Raw genomic sequence first — 18,434 nt, 5'->3', positions numbered from 1 at the left:
CAGGCCTGCTCTAAAGTATATGAAAGGCCTTATTGGAAGTGGCCCTGAACATGGATCCTGATTCAGAGCAGCAGAACAGGGATTGACAACAGAAGCTCAGTGGGGACTAGAGAGGAGAGCTGGAGACCAGATGTTTGGTAGAGATGGGGCAGAGAGGAAGAGGAGAGGAAGAGAAAGAGGTTTAGCTTTTTGGGACAAAGTTGGTGCCTTGTGCCTTTGTACCAAACCTGTGAAACACCAGAAAGAATCATAGGGCAATTTGATCCGCATTCATTTTTTTGCAAATATTTTGAGAATGTTTATTATAAAAATATAAATGTTTCCACTACAAATCATTTTACATTAGTAGACAAGGCTTTTACGCACGCAAGCACGTCGTACGCACACACTCGCATGCCCACACACACAAGCACACACACGTACCGGCGCACACACACGTTCATCTAAAAAAAGCAAAAAGAGGATGGGGTGCATAACAGTATTGCTCTTCCACACTGAAGACGCTGTCACAGAACCAACCATGTCATAGATTACAGTATGCTACAAAAAAAAACATTACACTTTTGCACAGTATATGTTAACAATAAATAATAGGTTATTATAATTGCTTTTCTTTTATGTAAAAAAAAACAAAATAACATGAAATATAATACAAAGAATGTTTGTCTTTTTAAAATGTTGCACAGATATTTCTGTTCATTCTTTTATACATAGAAACATTTGTACAAAGGGATGGCTATGGAAGGGGACTGTCCTGCTTGTAGATATGGTCACACAGTTGTTTTACATATGTACATGCCACACAGAACACGTAACAGCAGCTAAGGGCGGGCATGGGATGGACGGAGGTGTTATCACACACACGCACACAGACACATACAAACAACACACACATACACATCCACTGTTCAGATCAGAGAGAATCCTTATCTACTGTAGCGATGCAATACACTCAGACACTCGTTTTATCTAGAGAGGTGTGATATATGCCCACCAGTGTTAGAAGATAGCATTGGAAGAGCTGTGGGATAGTGTTGTTCATTTTCATATTCTACCTTACAGAGCAGAATACGCTCTGAAGAAGCCAGCATGGTATTCTCTCTCTAACTCTCTCTCTCTCCATCTTTTTCATTATCTCTACAGCTCTCTCTCTTTTTCTCACTCCCTCTACATCTCTCTCTCTACTTCTACCCCTCTCTCTTCCTCTCCTTTCTCTCTATCCTGTTTCAGTTTGAATGAATAACACACATCCTGAGATTTCACATTAGGACTAGAAACTAGGAAGCTTGGAGTTATGCATCATCACCTACTGTATGATAAGCAGACAGGTGGTAGTTAGTTACAGTTCTGTATGATAAGCAGACAGGTGGTAGTTAGATACAGTTCTGTATGATAAGCAGACAGGTGGTAGTTAGTTACAGTTCTGTATGATAAGCAGACAGGTGGTAGTTAGATACAGTTCTGTATGATAAGCAGACAGGTGGTAGTTAGTTACAGTTCTGTATGATAAGCAGACAGGTGGTAGTTAGATACAGTTCTGTATGATAAGCAGACAGGTGGTAGTTAGTTACAGTTCTGTATGATAAGCAGACAGGTGGTAGTTAGATACAGTTCTGTATGATAAGCAGACAGGTGGTAGTTAGATACAGTTCTGTATGATAAGCAGACAGGTGGTAGTTAGATACAGTTCTGTATGATAAGCAGACAGGTGGTAGTTAGATACAGTTCTGTATGATAAGCAGACAGGTGGTAGTTAGATACAGTTCTGTATGATAAGCAGACAGGTGGTAGTTAGATACAGTTCTGTATGATAAGCAGACAGGTGGTAGTTAGATACAGTTCTGTATGATAAGCAGACAGGTGGTAGTTAGATACAGTTCTGTATGATAAGCAGACAGGTGGTAGTTAGATACAGTTCTGTATGATAAGCAGACAGGTGGTAGTTAGTTACAGTTCTGTATGATAAGCAGACAGGTGGTAGTTAGATACAGTTCTGTATGATAAGCAGACAGGTGGTAGTTAGATACAGTTCTGTATGATAAGCAGACAGGTGGTAGTTAGTTACAGTTCTGTATGATAAGCAGACAGGTGGTATGGTAGTTAGTTACAGTTCTGTATGATAAGCAGACAGGTGGTAGTTAGATACAGTTCTGTATGATAAGCAGACAGGTGGTAGTTAGATACAGTTCTGTATGATAAGCAGACAGGTGGTAGTTAGTTACAGTTCTGTATGATAAGCAGACAGGTGGTAGTTAGTTACAGTTCTGTATGATAAGCAGACAGGTGGTAGTTAGTTACAGTTCTGTATGATAAGCAGACAGGTGGTAGTTAGTTACAGTTCTGTATGATAAGCAGACAGGTGGTAGTTAGATACAGTTCTGTATGATAAGCAGACAGGTGGTATGGTAGTTAGTTACAGTTCTGTATGATAAGCAGACAGGTGGTAGTTAGTTACAGTTCTGTATGATAAGCAGACAGGTGGTAGTTAGATAGAGTTCTGTATGATAAGCAGACAGGTGGTAGTTAGATACAATTCTGTATGATAAGCAGACAGGTGGTAGTTAGTTACAGTTCTGTATGATAAGCAGAAGGGTGGTAGTTAGTTACAGATACAGTTCTGTATGATAAGCAGACAGGTGGTATGGTAGTTAGTTACAGTTCTGTATGATAAGCAGACAGGTGGTAGTTAGTTACAGTTCTGTATGATAAGCAGACAGGTGGTAGTTAGATAGAGTTCTGTATGATAAGCAGACAGGTGGTAGTTAGATACAGTTCTGTATGATAAGCAGACAGGTGGTAGTTAGTTACAGTTCTGTATGATAAGCAGACAGGTGGTAGTTAGATACAGTTCTGTATGATAAGCAGACAGGTGGTATGGTAGTTAGTTACAGTGCTGTATGATAAGCAGACAGGTGGTAGTTAGATAGAGTTCTGTATGATAAGCAGACAGGTGGTAGTTAGATACAATTCTGTATGATAAGCAGACAGGTGGTAGTTAGTTACAGTTCTGTATGATAAGCAGAAGGGTGGTAGTTAGTTACAGATACAGTTGAAGTCAGAAGTTTACATACACTTAGGTTGGAGTCATTAAAACTCGTTTTTCAACCACCCCACAAATTTCTTGTTAACAAACTATAGTTTTGGCAAGTCGGTTAGGACATCTACTTTGTGCATGACACAAATAATTTTGTTTACAGACAGATTATTTCACTTATAATTCACTGTATCACAATTCAGAAGTCAGAAGTTTACATACACTAAGTTGACTGTGCCTATTAACAGCTTGGGAAATTCCAGATAGGCTAATTGACATAATTTGAGTCAATTGGAGGTGTACCTGTGGAGGCCTACCTTCAAACTCAGTGCCTCTTTGCTTGACATAATGGGGAAATCAAAAGAAATAAGCCAAGACCTCAGAAAAAAATGTAGACCTCCACAAGTCTGGTTCATCCTTGGGAGCAAATTCCAAATGCCTGAAGGTACCACGTTCATCTGTACAAATAATAGTACACATGGGGACAAAGATCGTCGTTTTTGGAGAAACATTCTCTGGTCTGATGACACAAAAATAGAACTGTTTGGGCCATATTGACCATCGTTATGTTTGGAGGAAAAGGGGGAGGCTTGCAAGCCGAATAACACCATCCCAATCATGTTGTGGGGGTGATTTGCTGCAGGAGGGACTGGTGCACTTCACAAAATAGATGGCATCATGAGACAGGAAAATTATGTGCATATATTGAAGCAACATCTCAAGACATCAGTCAGGAAGTTAAAGCTTGGTCTTAAATGGATCTTCCAAATGGACAATGACCCCAAGCATATTTCCAAAGTTGTGGCAAAATGGCTTAAGGACAACAAAATCAAGGTATTGGAGTGGCCATCAGAAAGCCCTGACCTCAATCCTATAGAAAATGTGTGGGCAGAACAGAAAAAGTGTGTGGAGGCCTACAAACCTGACTCAGTTACACCAGCTCTGTCAGGAGGAATGGGACAAAATTCACCCAACTTATTGTGGGAAGCTTGTGGAAGGCTACCCGAAACGTTTGACCCAAATTAAACAATTTAAAGACAATGCTACCAAATACTAATTGAGTGTATGTAAACATCTGACCCATAGGGAATGTGATGAAAGAAATAAAAGCTGAAATAAATAATTCTCTATTATTCTGACATTTCACATTCTTAAAAAAAAGTGGTAATCTTAACTGACCTAAAACAGGGAATTTTTACTAGGATTAAATGTCAGGAAGTTTAAATGTATTTGGCTAAGGTGTATGTAAACTTACGACTTCAACTGTATGTATGATAAGCAGTTAGTTACAGTTCTGTGGTCTGATATGTCCTGTTTACCATCAGAGCAAACTGTACAGGTCTGAGACTTATGACTTCAGGTTGATCAAACTGATAAACTGATTGTTATGATTATTGCTCTCTGTTTGACATTGACTGTTTGCAGACATTAGTCTATAGCTAATGGGATAAATGGCTTATTCTAGTCTGGGTGCCCATCAAATGGTTTGGCTTCCTTCTCAAGCTGATTTTCTCTTGAGTATACCTTCACACTCACATGCAGAGACATGGGTGCATACACACACGCACGCACGCACGCACGCACGCACGCACACACACACACACACACACACACACACACACACACACACACAGAGTAGTATCAGTCCTTCTCTGTGAGAGAGAGTGGGGTCTTCAGTGGTGGGAGTCTCCAGATGTGCTTCGTCTGCTCCAGGTTGATGTGGATTGCTGCTGCTGTCTGCGTTGTTCTACTCAAGGCATTTAATGTTTTCCTCTCCAGAGCTTAAAAACTGTCAGTCAAATCCACAGGATCAGATCACGACTGGTTCAGTTCTCAACAAGCCCCTTTCCACGATAAGTCACACACAGGGCCCTGCTGTCCCAGGTTCTCCAATCCCAGCTCCAGCCCTTTATCCTCATGCCCTTAAGGTCCAAGGCCAGGTTATCTCCCTCTTTCCTGTGTTCTCAGTAAGGCATCTCAGCAATGGTGCAGAGTGTCGAAGGGTTGGTCTGTCTGTCGGTCTGACTGCTTGCCCTGGATTCAGGATAAGGGCATGATATCATGGTGACATCATCAAACCTCAGAGCTGTTGTCCTCCGCTGCACCACTTTTCTAATGTCTACTTCCTCCTTTAGTTTGGGACTTCCTCCTGCATGTTACAGAGATCAGAGGGCTGTTCTAAGTGCTATGAGCCCGTCCTCTCCCCTCCTTCATTCCCTATCACTACACCTCGACAGGGGAGGGCTCCCTCGTGGAATGAACCTAATTGAAACGTCCACAGACGTGGAGGGGGGAACTGAAAAGGAGACGCTTTAATTCAGAATGAAACGGGGCACAGAAGGGCTTCATTCCGAATGGAACGGGGTCCAGAGGGTCTTCATTTAGAATGGAACGGGGCCCAGATGGGCTTCATTCAGAATGGAACGGGGCCCAGAAGGGATTCATTCAGAATGGATTGGGACCCAGAATGGCTTCATTCAGATTGGAACGGGGGCCAGACGGGCTTCATTCAGAATGGAACGTGGGCCAGAGGGCAGCCAGTCAGCCAATCTGTGGATCTCTAGTGGCTTGGTTGGGTTAGACTGGGACAGGGCCATTCTTACTGTGGCTCTCTAGTGCTTTGATGCTGCTCACAATGTTCTTCTGAGGGCCGACGATAGTCACACCAACCTTCTTTAGGTCCCTGCAGAGAGAAAGGAGGGGGGAAGAGAGAGAGAGAGAGAGAGAGAGAGTAAGTGCTTCAGTATGTGACACACAGTGACATTAATGACATGCGGTCAGTGCTGCCCACCCCCCCCCCCCCCTCCCCCTCCCACTTCTGCTAGCCTGTCAATCACAAGGTTGATGTGCTGCCAGAGCTCTCTAGTTAGCTTGTGGGAGAGTGGCGTTGGGCAGTTTTGGTCATGCTTAGTGGTGTGTGTATGTTTGGAAGGGAGGGAGCAGCACTGGTACAAATAGATGGATAATAAATGCAGAATAAATCAACTGGTTAGAGCAAGCTTCATCACAACACACACACAGCATGGGTTACACACAGCATTTCATGAAGACACACAACTCAAACAAGTATGTTATGTTTCATCTAGTGGACTTTATGTAGCAGCACGGTGATATTATGGGACATCAGTGGACAAGATATCTTCAGCTCGGCTCCTGTAGGTGACTGTGGTTATAGACGCATATTAGTAAAGAAACAGCTCAGCTCAGACCCGCTAGGTTAACACAGCTTGGGTTTTACACTGAGCTTCAGTTCTCTGCTAGTCTGTAGGGTGCACACAACACAAAACAGGAAAACTCCTTAGAAAGTTATTTTGATGCAAGCATGGGGTTATAGTTTGGAGGGCAGCCAGACAGTGCACAGTGGTCCACCCACCATCCGGTATCTCTGGAGTAGGGGATGGAGAGGAGAGGGGGTTAGAGGGTGGTGATCCCCATTGAAGGCTCCCACTCTGGGCAGGTGGCTGCTGTGACGTGGTGCTGGACCTCTGTCAGACAGATTCTACAGTACAGACGGGCAGGAGGCAGGGCCAGGGAATGTGAATAAAGTTTCCCAGGCTAATGGACGTCACACAGCCATACAGGCAACAGTCTCTCAAAAAGGCTTATGGGTACAGAGCGTTAACACCCTGAACAGCGTGTTACAAATAAATAAGTAAATAAACGACATAAAACGTGAATACATAAAGTATGAGGCATAAACAGAAAACAGTCTAGACAGTGAACGACTCATGCAATAAAAGTGATAAAAACGAATGCCTGTGGATGTGTTTAAGTAGACCAGGGCCCAAACTTATGACCGCTGAATTCCTCCTCTGACACATGATCAATGAGAACCATAGTGGATATGGTGGTAGTGTTTACAGTGAGCAGCTAACTGCCACTCAGACAGAAAGGGCTGTCTCATCTAGAACTCTGAAGAGGCTCCTCACCCTGGGAGCACACAGAGACTTCATCTCTGCTGCTGTGTGTTACTACAAGTGGTTAGAGTGGACTCGTCAGGTTTCCAATCATAGATAGTGAGACAGAGAAATGGCAGAGGGAAGGAAGTCTGATACCTTAGGCTGGACCACCCGTCTTCAAAACTTTCAGAACCTCCATTTGTAACCCACATCTCTGTCCTTTCATTAAAAGTATATTGTGTCAGTGGATTAAGGAGTGGTATAGGGTTTGATCAGTTTCGTCTGGCAGACAGAGGTCAGAGCAATGGGCCAGGGGTAGTCTCCTGCTGAATATGAAGGACTGGATTAAGATACTACTAATCAATAGACTGGTATACTACGGTCAAGGGCTGGGTGTGTCAGAGGTATACCCTTGGAGGATTAAAACACACACATGATCCAATTCCTGTTCTGATCCAGTTATGATCCATGAGAGGAGAATCAGAGATGCTGTAGAATGATCCTGTTATCAGAAACCATGTGTAGGCTATACAGTTCATCTGTGATGTATTCCATCAATACTTCATGTGGTATTTCTACTGAGTCTGCAAAACAAGCCTTTTTGTGCCTCTGTAGTGATTGGTTTAAGGGAAGCTCTCATTGATGAAATTGATTAATTGATTAATTGTCCTGAGAAAAAACTCTTCCTGTAAGAGAATGTGCTGCTACAACAGTATATAGTTTTAGAGAAACTAGCTGATAATAGACGAGAGAGAAAGAGAGAGAGAAAGAGAGAGAGAGAGAGAGAGAGCGAGCTCCTTATAAGGCATTGTTCTGTTGGATAGATCAGGCTCTCTCTCTCTCAGGCAATTAAACCAGGCCATGGATGAGGAGGTAATCTAGTAGCTATTTGCATTTCATTATTTATATTGACATCAGAACAAAAGGCAATGTGGTAATTATTGCCTGGGCCTTTTGTTAGTAGTGACTGTGTGTAGTATGTAGTGACTGTGTGTGACTGCTGTGTAGCCCAGTGTGTTAGGGAGACCAGAGCATAGCACCCAGACATATGCTTTGATCAGCCTGATTACAACTGTCAAATTATTTACACTGTCAAATACCTCATCAATTAACACAACAGCAGGTCCCCAAAGGCCACATCCTCCGCAGAGGGAGAGGGAGGGAGGAAGGGAGGGAGGGAAGGGGATAGGGAGAGAAAGAGAAAGAGAGCAAGAGATAGAGGGAGGGAGGAAAATGAGAGATGGAAATTAGATAGAAAGAAAGGGACAGAGAGAAAGCCTCCAGCGGGCCAAATCACTGCATTTCCCATGAAACCTATATGAGCAACATGGTGGAGCCGTGAGCCCAAATAGAGGTTGATTATGAGAGAGAGGTTGCGATGAGTTGCACGGGGGTGCACGGGGGTGCACAGGGGTGCACGGGGGTGCACGGGGGTGCACGGGGTTGCACGGGGGTGCATGGGGGTGCACGGGGGTGCATGGGGGTGCACGGGGGCTGTGATCATGGATTCTACCAGATACACTCTACTAAAGCTGTTCACAGCCTGTAGATCCTGTCAGAACTGGAGCTTAGATTTTACAAGATGTCTCTCTCCTCTCTCTCTCCCTCGGTATGGTTGATCTCTGCGTAGCATGGCTAAAGCGCTGTCATTACAGATTACAATCAAACACTGCTATCCATGGATAACAGATTAGACCCACAGTGGTGCCTCTGAGTAATGGAGGCAGATTGAAAACATTTTGGGGTCTCAGTGTGGGGTGTGTGTGAGCTGTATTAAATCTGGGTTGCTGAGATACTTTCTCAGGGAAATGTCCTGTTTTAAGTGTCTTGTCTGAGCTCTTTAAATCACTGTTAGGGCCTCGCTCCCTGCTGCACTCACAGAAAACATTCAGGGTATTCCCATATTTTGTCAAATATTATTTTTTAGATACAAAGTTAAATCATATTATACAACAACTTGCATTTTGCTACTGGCTGGACAAGCCAAATACATGTACATTTCACTGGACCATTGGTTCCTCAGCGAGTCTTCAGTGAGTCCTGTAAGCTTGAGTCTGAGTGTTACTACAGAGCGTCATAAGAAGCAGTCTTACTCTGCGGAGGTCTTGGGCAGGGTGTCACAGGAGCTGTAGCTGACCCCAGAGAAGGCCTCCTTACAGGGCAGAGTCCTCACGCTGTCCAGCCAATCCCCCATGGTGTCCAACGATGGAACCACCTCAGAACTACTCCTGTCCAGAAGCAGGTTGGCTGGCCTGGAGGTGGAGGTGGAGGGGGAGAGAGAGAGAAAGGACATTAGCCATTTGGCACACTAGCCATACTTGAACTCCTTGTGTTGAGGGGGGTTACATGGGACACAGTCCCCTCAAAGAGCTGCATGGTCAGCCTTGGAAAATACATCACACTACTTCCTCCCTCCACTCAGCTGATACTCTGTCTGCATGTCCAGAAAGGTACACCTCCACCACCAGCACTACAACACACACACACACACACACACACACACACACACACACACACACACACACACACACACACACACACACACACACACAGGATTCTGCAAATCACATCAGGGACTGAAACTGTTATTATTGAGAAAACAAGCTCATAAACTAACATGCTGCAGAGAGAGAACAGAGAAGGTTGTAAACCACATTTCCCCATGCACACACACCCAGACACATAAACACACACACACACACACTCTGACACACATGCACACACACACACACACGCACACGCACACGCACACACACACACACACACACATACACACTCTGACACACATGCACCACGGGTCTCCCCAGAAGGAAACACCTGTGGAGAGAAGGGACTACCCACAATCCTGTACTGTTGCAGAGTGTTATGGACAAGCTCTCCCAGCGAAAGCCACACACACAATTTAAGTCTGATGATTTCCCAATGTGACTGCTTGCACTGTTTCTAGGTCATTATGTCCATCTAGCTCCAAACATGTATATGTTGGATGGGCTTTGAGACAAAGAAAAAGGAAACTGTAATGTATAGATTCAACATTTATGTTAATCTCTAACAATATTATTATTAACAAGACAAGCATAGATTTTTGGATAATTACACGATTGTTTTCTCTAATAAAATAATAGAATTTCAACAATACTGCAGTCTTATCGGATTAGAATCTAAACCAAATCATTATCTAAACCAATCAAAATTCATGCTGTTCCATGAACAATACATTATAGGATGAAAAGCATGGCTTGAGGCACTGTTCTGTAGAGATTTGAGTGACAGGAGAGAGGGAAGAGAGAGGTAGAAGTGGAAGGGAGAGAGGGAACGGAGAGAGGGAGTAGAGAGAGGTAGAAGAGGAGGAATGGAGAGAGGGAAGAAAGGTGGAAGAGGAAGGGAGCGAGGGAGTAGAGAGAGGTAGAAGAGGAAGGGAGAGGGAGTAGAGAGAGGTAGAAGAGGAAGGGAGAGAGGGAATAGAAAGAGGTAGAAGAGGAAGGGAGAGGGAGTAGAGAGAGGTAGAAGAGGAAGGGAGAGGGAGTAGAGAGAGGTAGAAGAGGAAGGGAGAGGGAGTAGAGAGAGGTAGAAGAGGAAGGGAGAGGGAGTAGAGAGAGGTAGAAGAGGAAGGGAGAGGGAGTAGAGAGAGGTAAAAGAGGAAGGGAGAGGGAGTAGAGAGAGGTAGAAGAGGAAGGGAGAGGGAGTAGAGAGAGGTAGAAGAGGAAGGGAGAGGGAGTAGAGAGAGGTAGAAGAGGAAGGGAGAGGGAGTAGAGAGAGGTAGAAGAGGAAGGGAGAGGGAGTAGAGAGAGGTAGAAGAGGAAGGGAGAGGGAGTAGAGAGAGGTAGAAGAGGAAGGGAGAGAGGAAGTAGAAAGAGGTAGAAGAGGAAGGGAGAGGAAGACTGAGGTAGAAGGAGAGTGAGGTAGAGAGGACTGTGTCTGCGAGTCTGTCCTTAACCCTGACCATGTTTCCTCTGGCTGTAAAGACAGACAGACGACTGCTAAACCAACCAGTCAATAACTACATACCAGGAGACTCTTTCCACATCTTCTGAGTCAACAACCTTATGTTGTTTTGTATTGTGTTCAGATATCACAAGGCAAAGCAGCTGTTGCTACAGTCATATCCAATCAACATCCAAATCAACAAGCCCACCTCCTCCCCATGAGGCAGGGTCAGGTTACTGTAGGTCAGACCAACTTAGGTCACATCAACAACAACCCTGACTCATACTAAACAACGATGGGTGTGTGTGTTGGAGCCATTCGGAATAATGGCATGAATAGGTGTGTGTGTGTGTGTGTGTGTGTGTGTGTGTGTGTGTGTGTGTGTGTGTGTGTGTGTGCGTGCGTGTGTGTACGCATGTGTGTGTATGTTTGTGAGTCAGAAAACAAACCATAGGACGACTGGGACCATAGCACCTGATCACACACAGCCTAGGGGATACAAGCCAACACCGGACAGGAAACCGGCTTGGTCCTGCCATGGAGACTCCCATAGAGGGGTGTATTTATAGTAGTGTAAATAAACTAATCAGAATAGCAGGAAGTCAAGTCCAACCTCAGGCTGAGTATTTTGAGTGGTGGAGAGGTTTAGAGTCTTAGTTAAGGACATATTTTTATATCACAGCAAGTGACACTGTATTTGGGGTGGTTGGAGGTTTGTCTGTTATCTGTATTAGAGTGGCAGACTGACGTACAGTATGCTACCTCTCAAGGGTGGGACAGGTAAGACCTACTGCTTATGGGACTACTAGACTTGTGCTTCCAGAATATGTTTGTTCCATGACAAGTTAACAAAGCAGTAAACAATATCCCATAGATGATTTCTGTTTGGAACACAACTAACCAGCCAGACAGCTCACCACAGGGACAGCAAGGACATGTCTGAGTGAGATCAAGAACAGGCGGAAGAGGATAGAGAAAGACGTGGCAAAGGAAAGGGAGAGCTAAGAGACTGGTATGTGATTGAATCTCTTCCTGATCATCAGAGGCCTGTCTGACAGCTGAGAGCCAACTAGGAGGATAGGAGGGAAGAGAGGAGAGAGGGATAGAGGGAGCCTCTTCTTCTCATCTCTCTCTCCCTCTCTCACACACCCACACAGCTCCCTGATTACACCATCCAGGCATGGATGAGGAGACTATTGATCTGCAAAGTTCTCTCCCCTGCCTCCAGAGCAGTCAGCGTGTCAGTGTAGAGGTAAACTATAGATGACCTTGTCTTGCCTCTGTAGGATTCTTTGTTTACTATATTCTTTATTTTTAACTGCGCTTGGTAAAGTCTCATGACGGACCAACAGGCAGAGAGATCGATGGATGAGAAAGGATGAGAGGGAAGTAAAAGAACATGCTTGTTGTCAGGGAGAGGAGTTGGTATCTTAAACCCCTGTGTACGCATCATCACATCTTACAGAGACAGGATTCAGAAAAAGGAGAATTCTTCACATGATGGAAAAAAATTGGGAGGTGAGAAAGAAAAGTACAATACCACTGTCCCTGTCTTTTTCTTCCTCTTGTTCTTTTCATTTTCTCCTTTTCTGTCTGTTTTCCACTCTGAAAGACCACTGCTGTGTAGTATCATGTTTTTAGGGCTCTCATGGGAGCAGAGGGAGAGATGGAGAGGGGGGAGAAGAAGAGAAGGAGAGATGGAGAGGGGAAGATGGGGGAGAAGGAGAGAGGGGGAGAAGAAGAGAAGGAGAGAAGGAGATGGGGGAGAAGGAGAGAGGGGGAGAAGTTGACATCTGGGCAGCTTGGTGAAGGAGTGGAGAAGCAGCTCTCACTGTGAGGGGAACTGAAATGGCTCTGCTGGGTCTCTCTACCCTCCAACCCTCCAACCATTCAATCCTCCAACCCTCCAACCACCCAACCCTCAAACCCTCCAAACCTCCAACCATCCAACCCTCCAACCCTCCACTCCTCCAACCCTCCAAACCTCCACTCCTCCCTACATCTGGACATATCCCCCAGGCCCCCAGACAGTGCACTCTAACCACAGGTCCCTCTCCCCCAGGCCCCCAGACAGTGCACTCTAAGCCCAGGTTCCTCTCCCCCAGGCCCCCAGATTGTGAATTCTAACCCCAAGTCACTCTCCACCAGGCCCCCAATGCCCCAGGTTCCTCTCCCCAGGCCCCCAGACAGTGCACTCTAACCACATTTCCCTCTCCCCCAGGCCCCCAGACAGTGCACTCTAACCCCAGGTCCCTCTCCCCCAGGCCTGCAGACAGTGCACTCTAACCCCAGGTCCCTCTCCCCAGGCTCCCAGACAGTGTATTCTAACCCCAGGTACCTCTCCCCAGGCCCCCAGACAGTGCACTCTAACCCCAGGTCCCTCTCCCCCAGGCCTGCAGACAGTGCACTCTAACCCCAGGTCCCTCTCCCCAGGCTCCCAGACAGTGTATTCTAACCCCAGGTACCTCTCCCCAGGCCCCCAGACAGTGCACTCTAACCCCAGGTTCCTCTCCCCCAGGCCACCAGACAGTCAGTGTATTCTAACCCCAGGTACCTCTCCCCCAGGCCTCCAGACAGTGCACTCTAACCCCAGGTACCTCTCCCCCAGGCCCCCAGACAGTGCACTCTAACCCCAGGTCCCTCTCCCCAGGCCCCCAGACAGTGCACTCTAACCCCAGGTTCCTCTCCCCCAGGCCCCCAGACAGTGCACTCTAACCCCAGGTCCCTCTCCCCAGGCCCCCAGACAGTGCACTCTAACCCCAGGTTCCTCTCCCCCAGGCCCCCAGACAGTGCACTCTAACCCCAGGTACCTCTCCCAGGCCCCCAATGCCCCAGGTTCCTCTCCCCAGGCCCCCAAACACTGCACTCTAACCACATTTCCCTCTCCCCCAGGCCCCCAGACAGTGCACTCTAACCCCAGGTCCCTCTCCCCCAGGCCTGCAGACAGTGCACTCTAACCCCAGGTCCCTCTCCCCAGGCCCCCAGACAGTGTATTCTAACCCCAGGTACCTCTCCCCAGGCCCCCAGACAGTGCACTCTAACCCCAGGTTCCTCTCCCCAGGCCCCCAGACAGTGTATTCTAACCCCAGGTTCCTCTCCCCCAGGCCACCAGACAGTCAGTGTATTCTAACCCCAGGTACCTCTCCCCCAGGCCTCCAGACAGTGCACTCTAACCCCAGGTACCTCTCCCCCAGGCCCCCAGACAGTGCAATCTAACCCCAGGTCCCTCTGCCCAGGCCCCCAGACAGTGCACTCTAACCCCAGGTTCCTCTCCCCCAGGCCACCAGATAGTCAGTGTATTCTAACCCCAGGTTCCTCTCCCCCAGGCCACCAGATAGTCAGTGTATTCTAACCTCAGGTCCCTCTCCCCAGGCCCCCAGACAGTGCACTCTAACCCCAGGTACCTCTCCCCCAGGCCCCCAGACAGTGCACTCTAACCCCAGGTCCCTCTCACCCAGGCCACCAGACAGTCAGTGTATTCTAACCCCAGGTCCCTCTCCCCAGGCCCCCAGACAGTGCACTCTAACCCCAGGTCCCTCTCCCCCAGGCCCCCAAAACAGTGCACTCTAACCCCAGGTCCCTCTCCCCAAGGTCTCCAGACAGTGTACTCCAGCCCCAGGCTTTGATCTGGGCCTGTGGGGGATGGGTTCTCCATTAGCCAGGGCAGCCCAGAGACAGATGAGGTGTGTGAGCCCGAACACAGCTGCTCCTGCGGTGCGCCCCCCCCCCGCCACACACACACACACACACACGCACTAATCGCCATAAATCTCCTCCCCTCCCCCCTCCCACCTCTCTCGCCCAGCACTCAGCCCTGTGTTAAAAGCCAATCAGGAAAATGACATGCAAACTCCCAGGGACCCATTTTCACTTTCTTAACAAATCATTAGTCAACATTATGAGTTCCGACGTCTCCATAATACCAGGACCGTCTGTTCCACCAACCCACTGCCCCATCGCCTCCCCCCTCTACTACCCCACCCCTGTTCCAGCTATAGCTCCAGTCCTCCCTCCTCCCTGCTCCCTCTTTGCCTGCCCAAGGCCACTCTACACCAGAGCCTCAGTCCCCTGGACCTCCCCAGTGGTCAAAACAAAGAGATGGAAACACAGAATGAAAAGAGATGAGTATTAGGTGTATTAGTATGTACTGTAGAGAGAGAGAGTAAGAGAAAAGAGGAAAATCAGGACGTGTGGCAGTTTAGGGAGAGAAAGAGGGAGAGAGCTAGTCTGAGGCCTGACCAGTGACTACACAGGTTCAGTTGAAGTGAGATCATAACATCATGTGCACACAGGAAGCAGGAAGTGTTGTTTATGACAGCCTCTGTCTGGCCCATGTTACTACCAACTGGGTCCATACACAAACAGGTTCAGGCCCATGTTGAAAATGACTCCCCTATAGGGGTCTGCCCATACAAAATAAATGCTCTCCCCTGTAGACCTCTGTAGACCTCTGCACATAATACTAACAGCTCTCCCCTATAGGCCTATACACTACTATCATGGCCTAACACATTCACAGAAGTGGAGGAACACCTTCTATGAGGCCCCTATTTCAATATCGGGTTGATATCTTGAGAGATTCAGTCTGTGGTTTCTATATATTTGATAGATCCAGTAACGTCTTGCACCTTGGTCGGACGGCGAGGTAGAGACAGAATCAGTAATATTGTAATAGGCCAGCAGAGGGGGAAGCGTGTGACAGAGGCAGAGACAGTATCAGTCAGTGGAGGCTCCTCAGAGGAGGAAGGGGAGGACCAACCTCCTCAGTGAAATGTCATTAAAAAAGTTTTTTTTAAACATTGAAAAGGTTATCCTGTTTAGATACAACTAGACTAAATATATTCATATGTCACCAAATAATGTATTAAAACTCACTGTTTTAAAATGAAGGTCTATTGTAACTTCAACAGCACTCTCTGGGGTAGCACCATGGTGAAGCCGGAGGACAGCTAGCTTGTGTCCTCCTCTGGGTACATGGACTTCAATACAAAACCTAGGATGCTTGTAGGCCTCAGCCCCTTCCATAGATATACATGGTAATTATGACCACTTCCAGAGGACAACCTCCAACCAATCAAAGCATTTTGCAGTATGAACTGAAAAGTTGTCCATCCAATCATAGGATTAGGATCAGAGAATAAATGTAGTGTGTTGTATTGGGGATGCGCCGCCGAGCATTATGGGGGGTTCAATGTGTTGAGAAGCTTGGTGAGATTATTTAATGGAGGCTGAGAAGTGAGTTGAGCATTTTTTAAAAATATTATTCAATTCAAATGAATTTCCTCAAATTACAGGAGGCAGAGGAGGTAGATTATTGTGTCCAGTTATTGAAATAAATTGCACTTTGCCTTGCTAACATCAGTAGCAGCTCAAGTGTGCAATTTTCGCCGCCAATGTTACCGTAAATGTTGTTGACTTTTTGTTGAAGAACCCCTTCCACTCTCTGGGGTATGCGTAAAAGGTGCAAGTTCAAATTGAGGGTCGACCTCTGCCTGAGATCAGTTTCATGAAAAGGGATGAAAAGGTGAGGGCTTCAATACCAATTGTTATCAAAATAATAGCTGGTTAACAGGAAGCCTTTCATCAAGCCGCCTGTAATGCTGGCCTTTCCTGCTTTTTGGAAGGTCTGAGAGTCGGGCAAAAGGGGGGTACAGTGACCTGAAGAACACTGATCATTCAGCTAAAAAGGAAAAACAAAAGCAGAGAGCCCACATCAAATTGAAGCTTCTAGGGAAAAAGCTGCATCGATCATGACGAAGGTTTGCGTATTCAAACTGCGCAACACAACGAGAAAGAAAGAAGAAACAGGGATGTTCTCAAGCGGCTTATCAACACCACTGCGTATTGGGGCAAGAATTGGCTTTAGAGGACACAACGAGAGGGAAAGTTCCGCTAACAAGGACAACCACAAGGAGTTTGCAGAGGTAATGGCACGTTACGATGCTTTACTTGATGAACTTATGGAACTTTCCACTGTCCTTTCTGGGATGTCAAAATCAATTCAGAATGATTTGATAGCTTCCATCGCATCCTCCATTAAAAGTTTGATTTCTTTCGCTCGCGCTCAGGTAGGCTTTCCACTTTCCTCTGGTGTTTATTTAGCAAAGAACACAATCCCTCCGGACAGACACAAGCAGAAACTCTTGACATAAATGTTGCAGCAGTCTAGGCTACACCTAAACATTAGAACTCTGACATGCTGTATGGGATGAAAACGAGACTATTTTTCAGTCTGATTGTTACGATGAGTGAATGAGGACCCAAAAGCGAATTAACTTAAACAGAGCTTCTTTAATAACCAAACATAGGTAGGCTCAGATAGACCGGCAGATTCCGACAGGACAGGACAAGGTTACAGCAAACATGACGATAGTCTGGTTCAGGCATGAAACACAACAAACAAGAATCCGACAAGGACAGGAACAAAAACAGAGAGAGATATAGGGACCTAATCAGAGGGAAAAAAGGGAACAGGTGGGAAACGGGGTGAATGGGTAGTTAGGAGGAGACAAGGCACAGCTGGGGGAAAGAGGGGGAGAAAAGGTAACCTAACAACGACCAGCAGAGGGAGACAGGGTGAAGGGAAAGGACAGAAACACACAACATGACAATACATGACAGTACCCCCCCACTCACCGAGCGCCTCCTGGCGCACTCGAGGAGGAAACCTGGCGGCAACGGAGGAAATCCTCGATCAGCGCACGGTCCAGCACGTCCCGAGAGGGAACCCAACTCCTCTCCTCAGGACCGTACCCCTCCCAATCAACGAGGTACTGGTGACCACGGCCCCGAGGACGCATGTCCAAAATCCTGTGGACCCTGTAGATGGGTGCGCCCTCGACAAGGATGGGGGGGGGGGGGGGGGGGGAGACGAGCGGGGGCGCGAAGAACGGGCTTAATACAGGAGACATGGAAGACCGGGTGGACGCGACGAAGGTATCGCGGAAGAAGAAGTCGAACTGCGACAGGATTAATGACCCGAGAAATACGGAACGGACCAATGAACCGCGGGGTCAACTTGCGAGAAGCCGTCTTAAGGGGAAGGTTCTGAGTGGAGAGCCAAACTCTCTGACCGCGACAATATCTAGGACTCTTAGTTCTACGCTTATTAGCAGCCCTCACAGTCTGCGTCCTATAACGGCAAAGTGCAGACCTGACCCTCTTCCAGGTGCGCTCGCAACGTTGGACAAAAGCCTGAGCGGAGGGGACGCTGGACTCGGCGAACTGAGATGAGAACAGCGGAGGCTGGTACCCGAGGCTACTCTGAAAAGGAGATAGCCCGGTCGCAGACGAAGGAAGCGAGTTGTGGGCGTATTCTGCCCAGGGGAGCTGTTCTGACCAAGACGCAGGGTTGCGAAAAGAAAGACTGCGTAAGATGCGACCAATAGTCTGATTGGCCCGTTCTGCTTGACCGTTAGACTGGGGGTGAAAACCGGAAGAGAGACTGACGGAAGCCCCAATCAAACGGCAAAACTCCCTCCAAAATTGAGACGTGAATTGCGGACCTCTGTCCGAAACGACGTCTGACGGAAGGCCATGAATTCTGAAAACATTCTCGATGATGATTTGTGCCG

At 47.0% G+C, this 18,434-nt stretch overlaps 1 protein-coding gene across 2 annotated transcripts in view; it reads right to left on the bottom strand.

Moving 5' to 3' along the window:
- Positions 1 to 273: 273 nt before the first annotated feature.
- The window catches only part of epha3 (eph receptor A3), a 164,169-nt gene continuing 146,008 nt past the window's right edge, over positions 274 to 18,434 (bottom strand). The window contains exons 16-18 of one of the 2 annotated variants that reach the window (XM_036959042.2): positions 9,027 to 9,185; positions 6,408 to 6,533; positions 274 to 5,717 (exon numbers count right to left, since the gene is read on the bottom strand). In XM_036959042.2, coding sequence (XP_036814937.1) covers positions 6,449 to 6,533; positions 9,027 to 9,185 — 244 coding nt within the window. In that variant the 3' untranslated portion in view covers positions 274 to 5,717; positions 6,408 to 6,448. The remainder of the gene's footprint in view (positions 5,718 to 6,407; positions 6,534 to 9,026; positions 9,186 to 18,434) is intronic. The other variant, XM_036959041.2, reaches the window with a different exon arrangement.

Source organism: Oncorhynchus mykiss, chromosome 22, assembly GCF_057628025.1.
Source record: "Oncorhynchus mykiss isolate SJ-2025 chromosome 22, ASM5762802v1, whole genome shotgun sequence".
In the NCBI taxonomy this organism is placed as follows: Eukaryota; Metazoa; Chordata; class Actinopteri; order Salmoniformes; family Salmonidae; genus Oncorhynchus; species Oncorhynchus mykiss.
The sequence above is the reverse complement of the archived record's forward strand: the minus strand, read 5'-3'. Positions and strand labels throughout refer to the sequence as shown.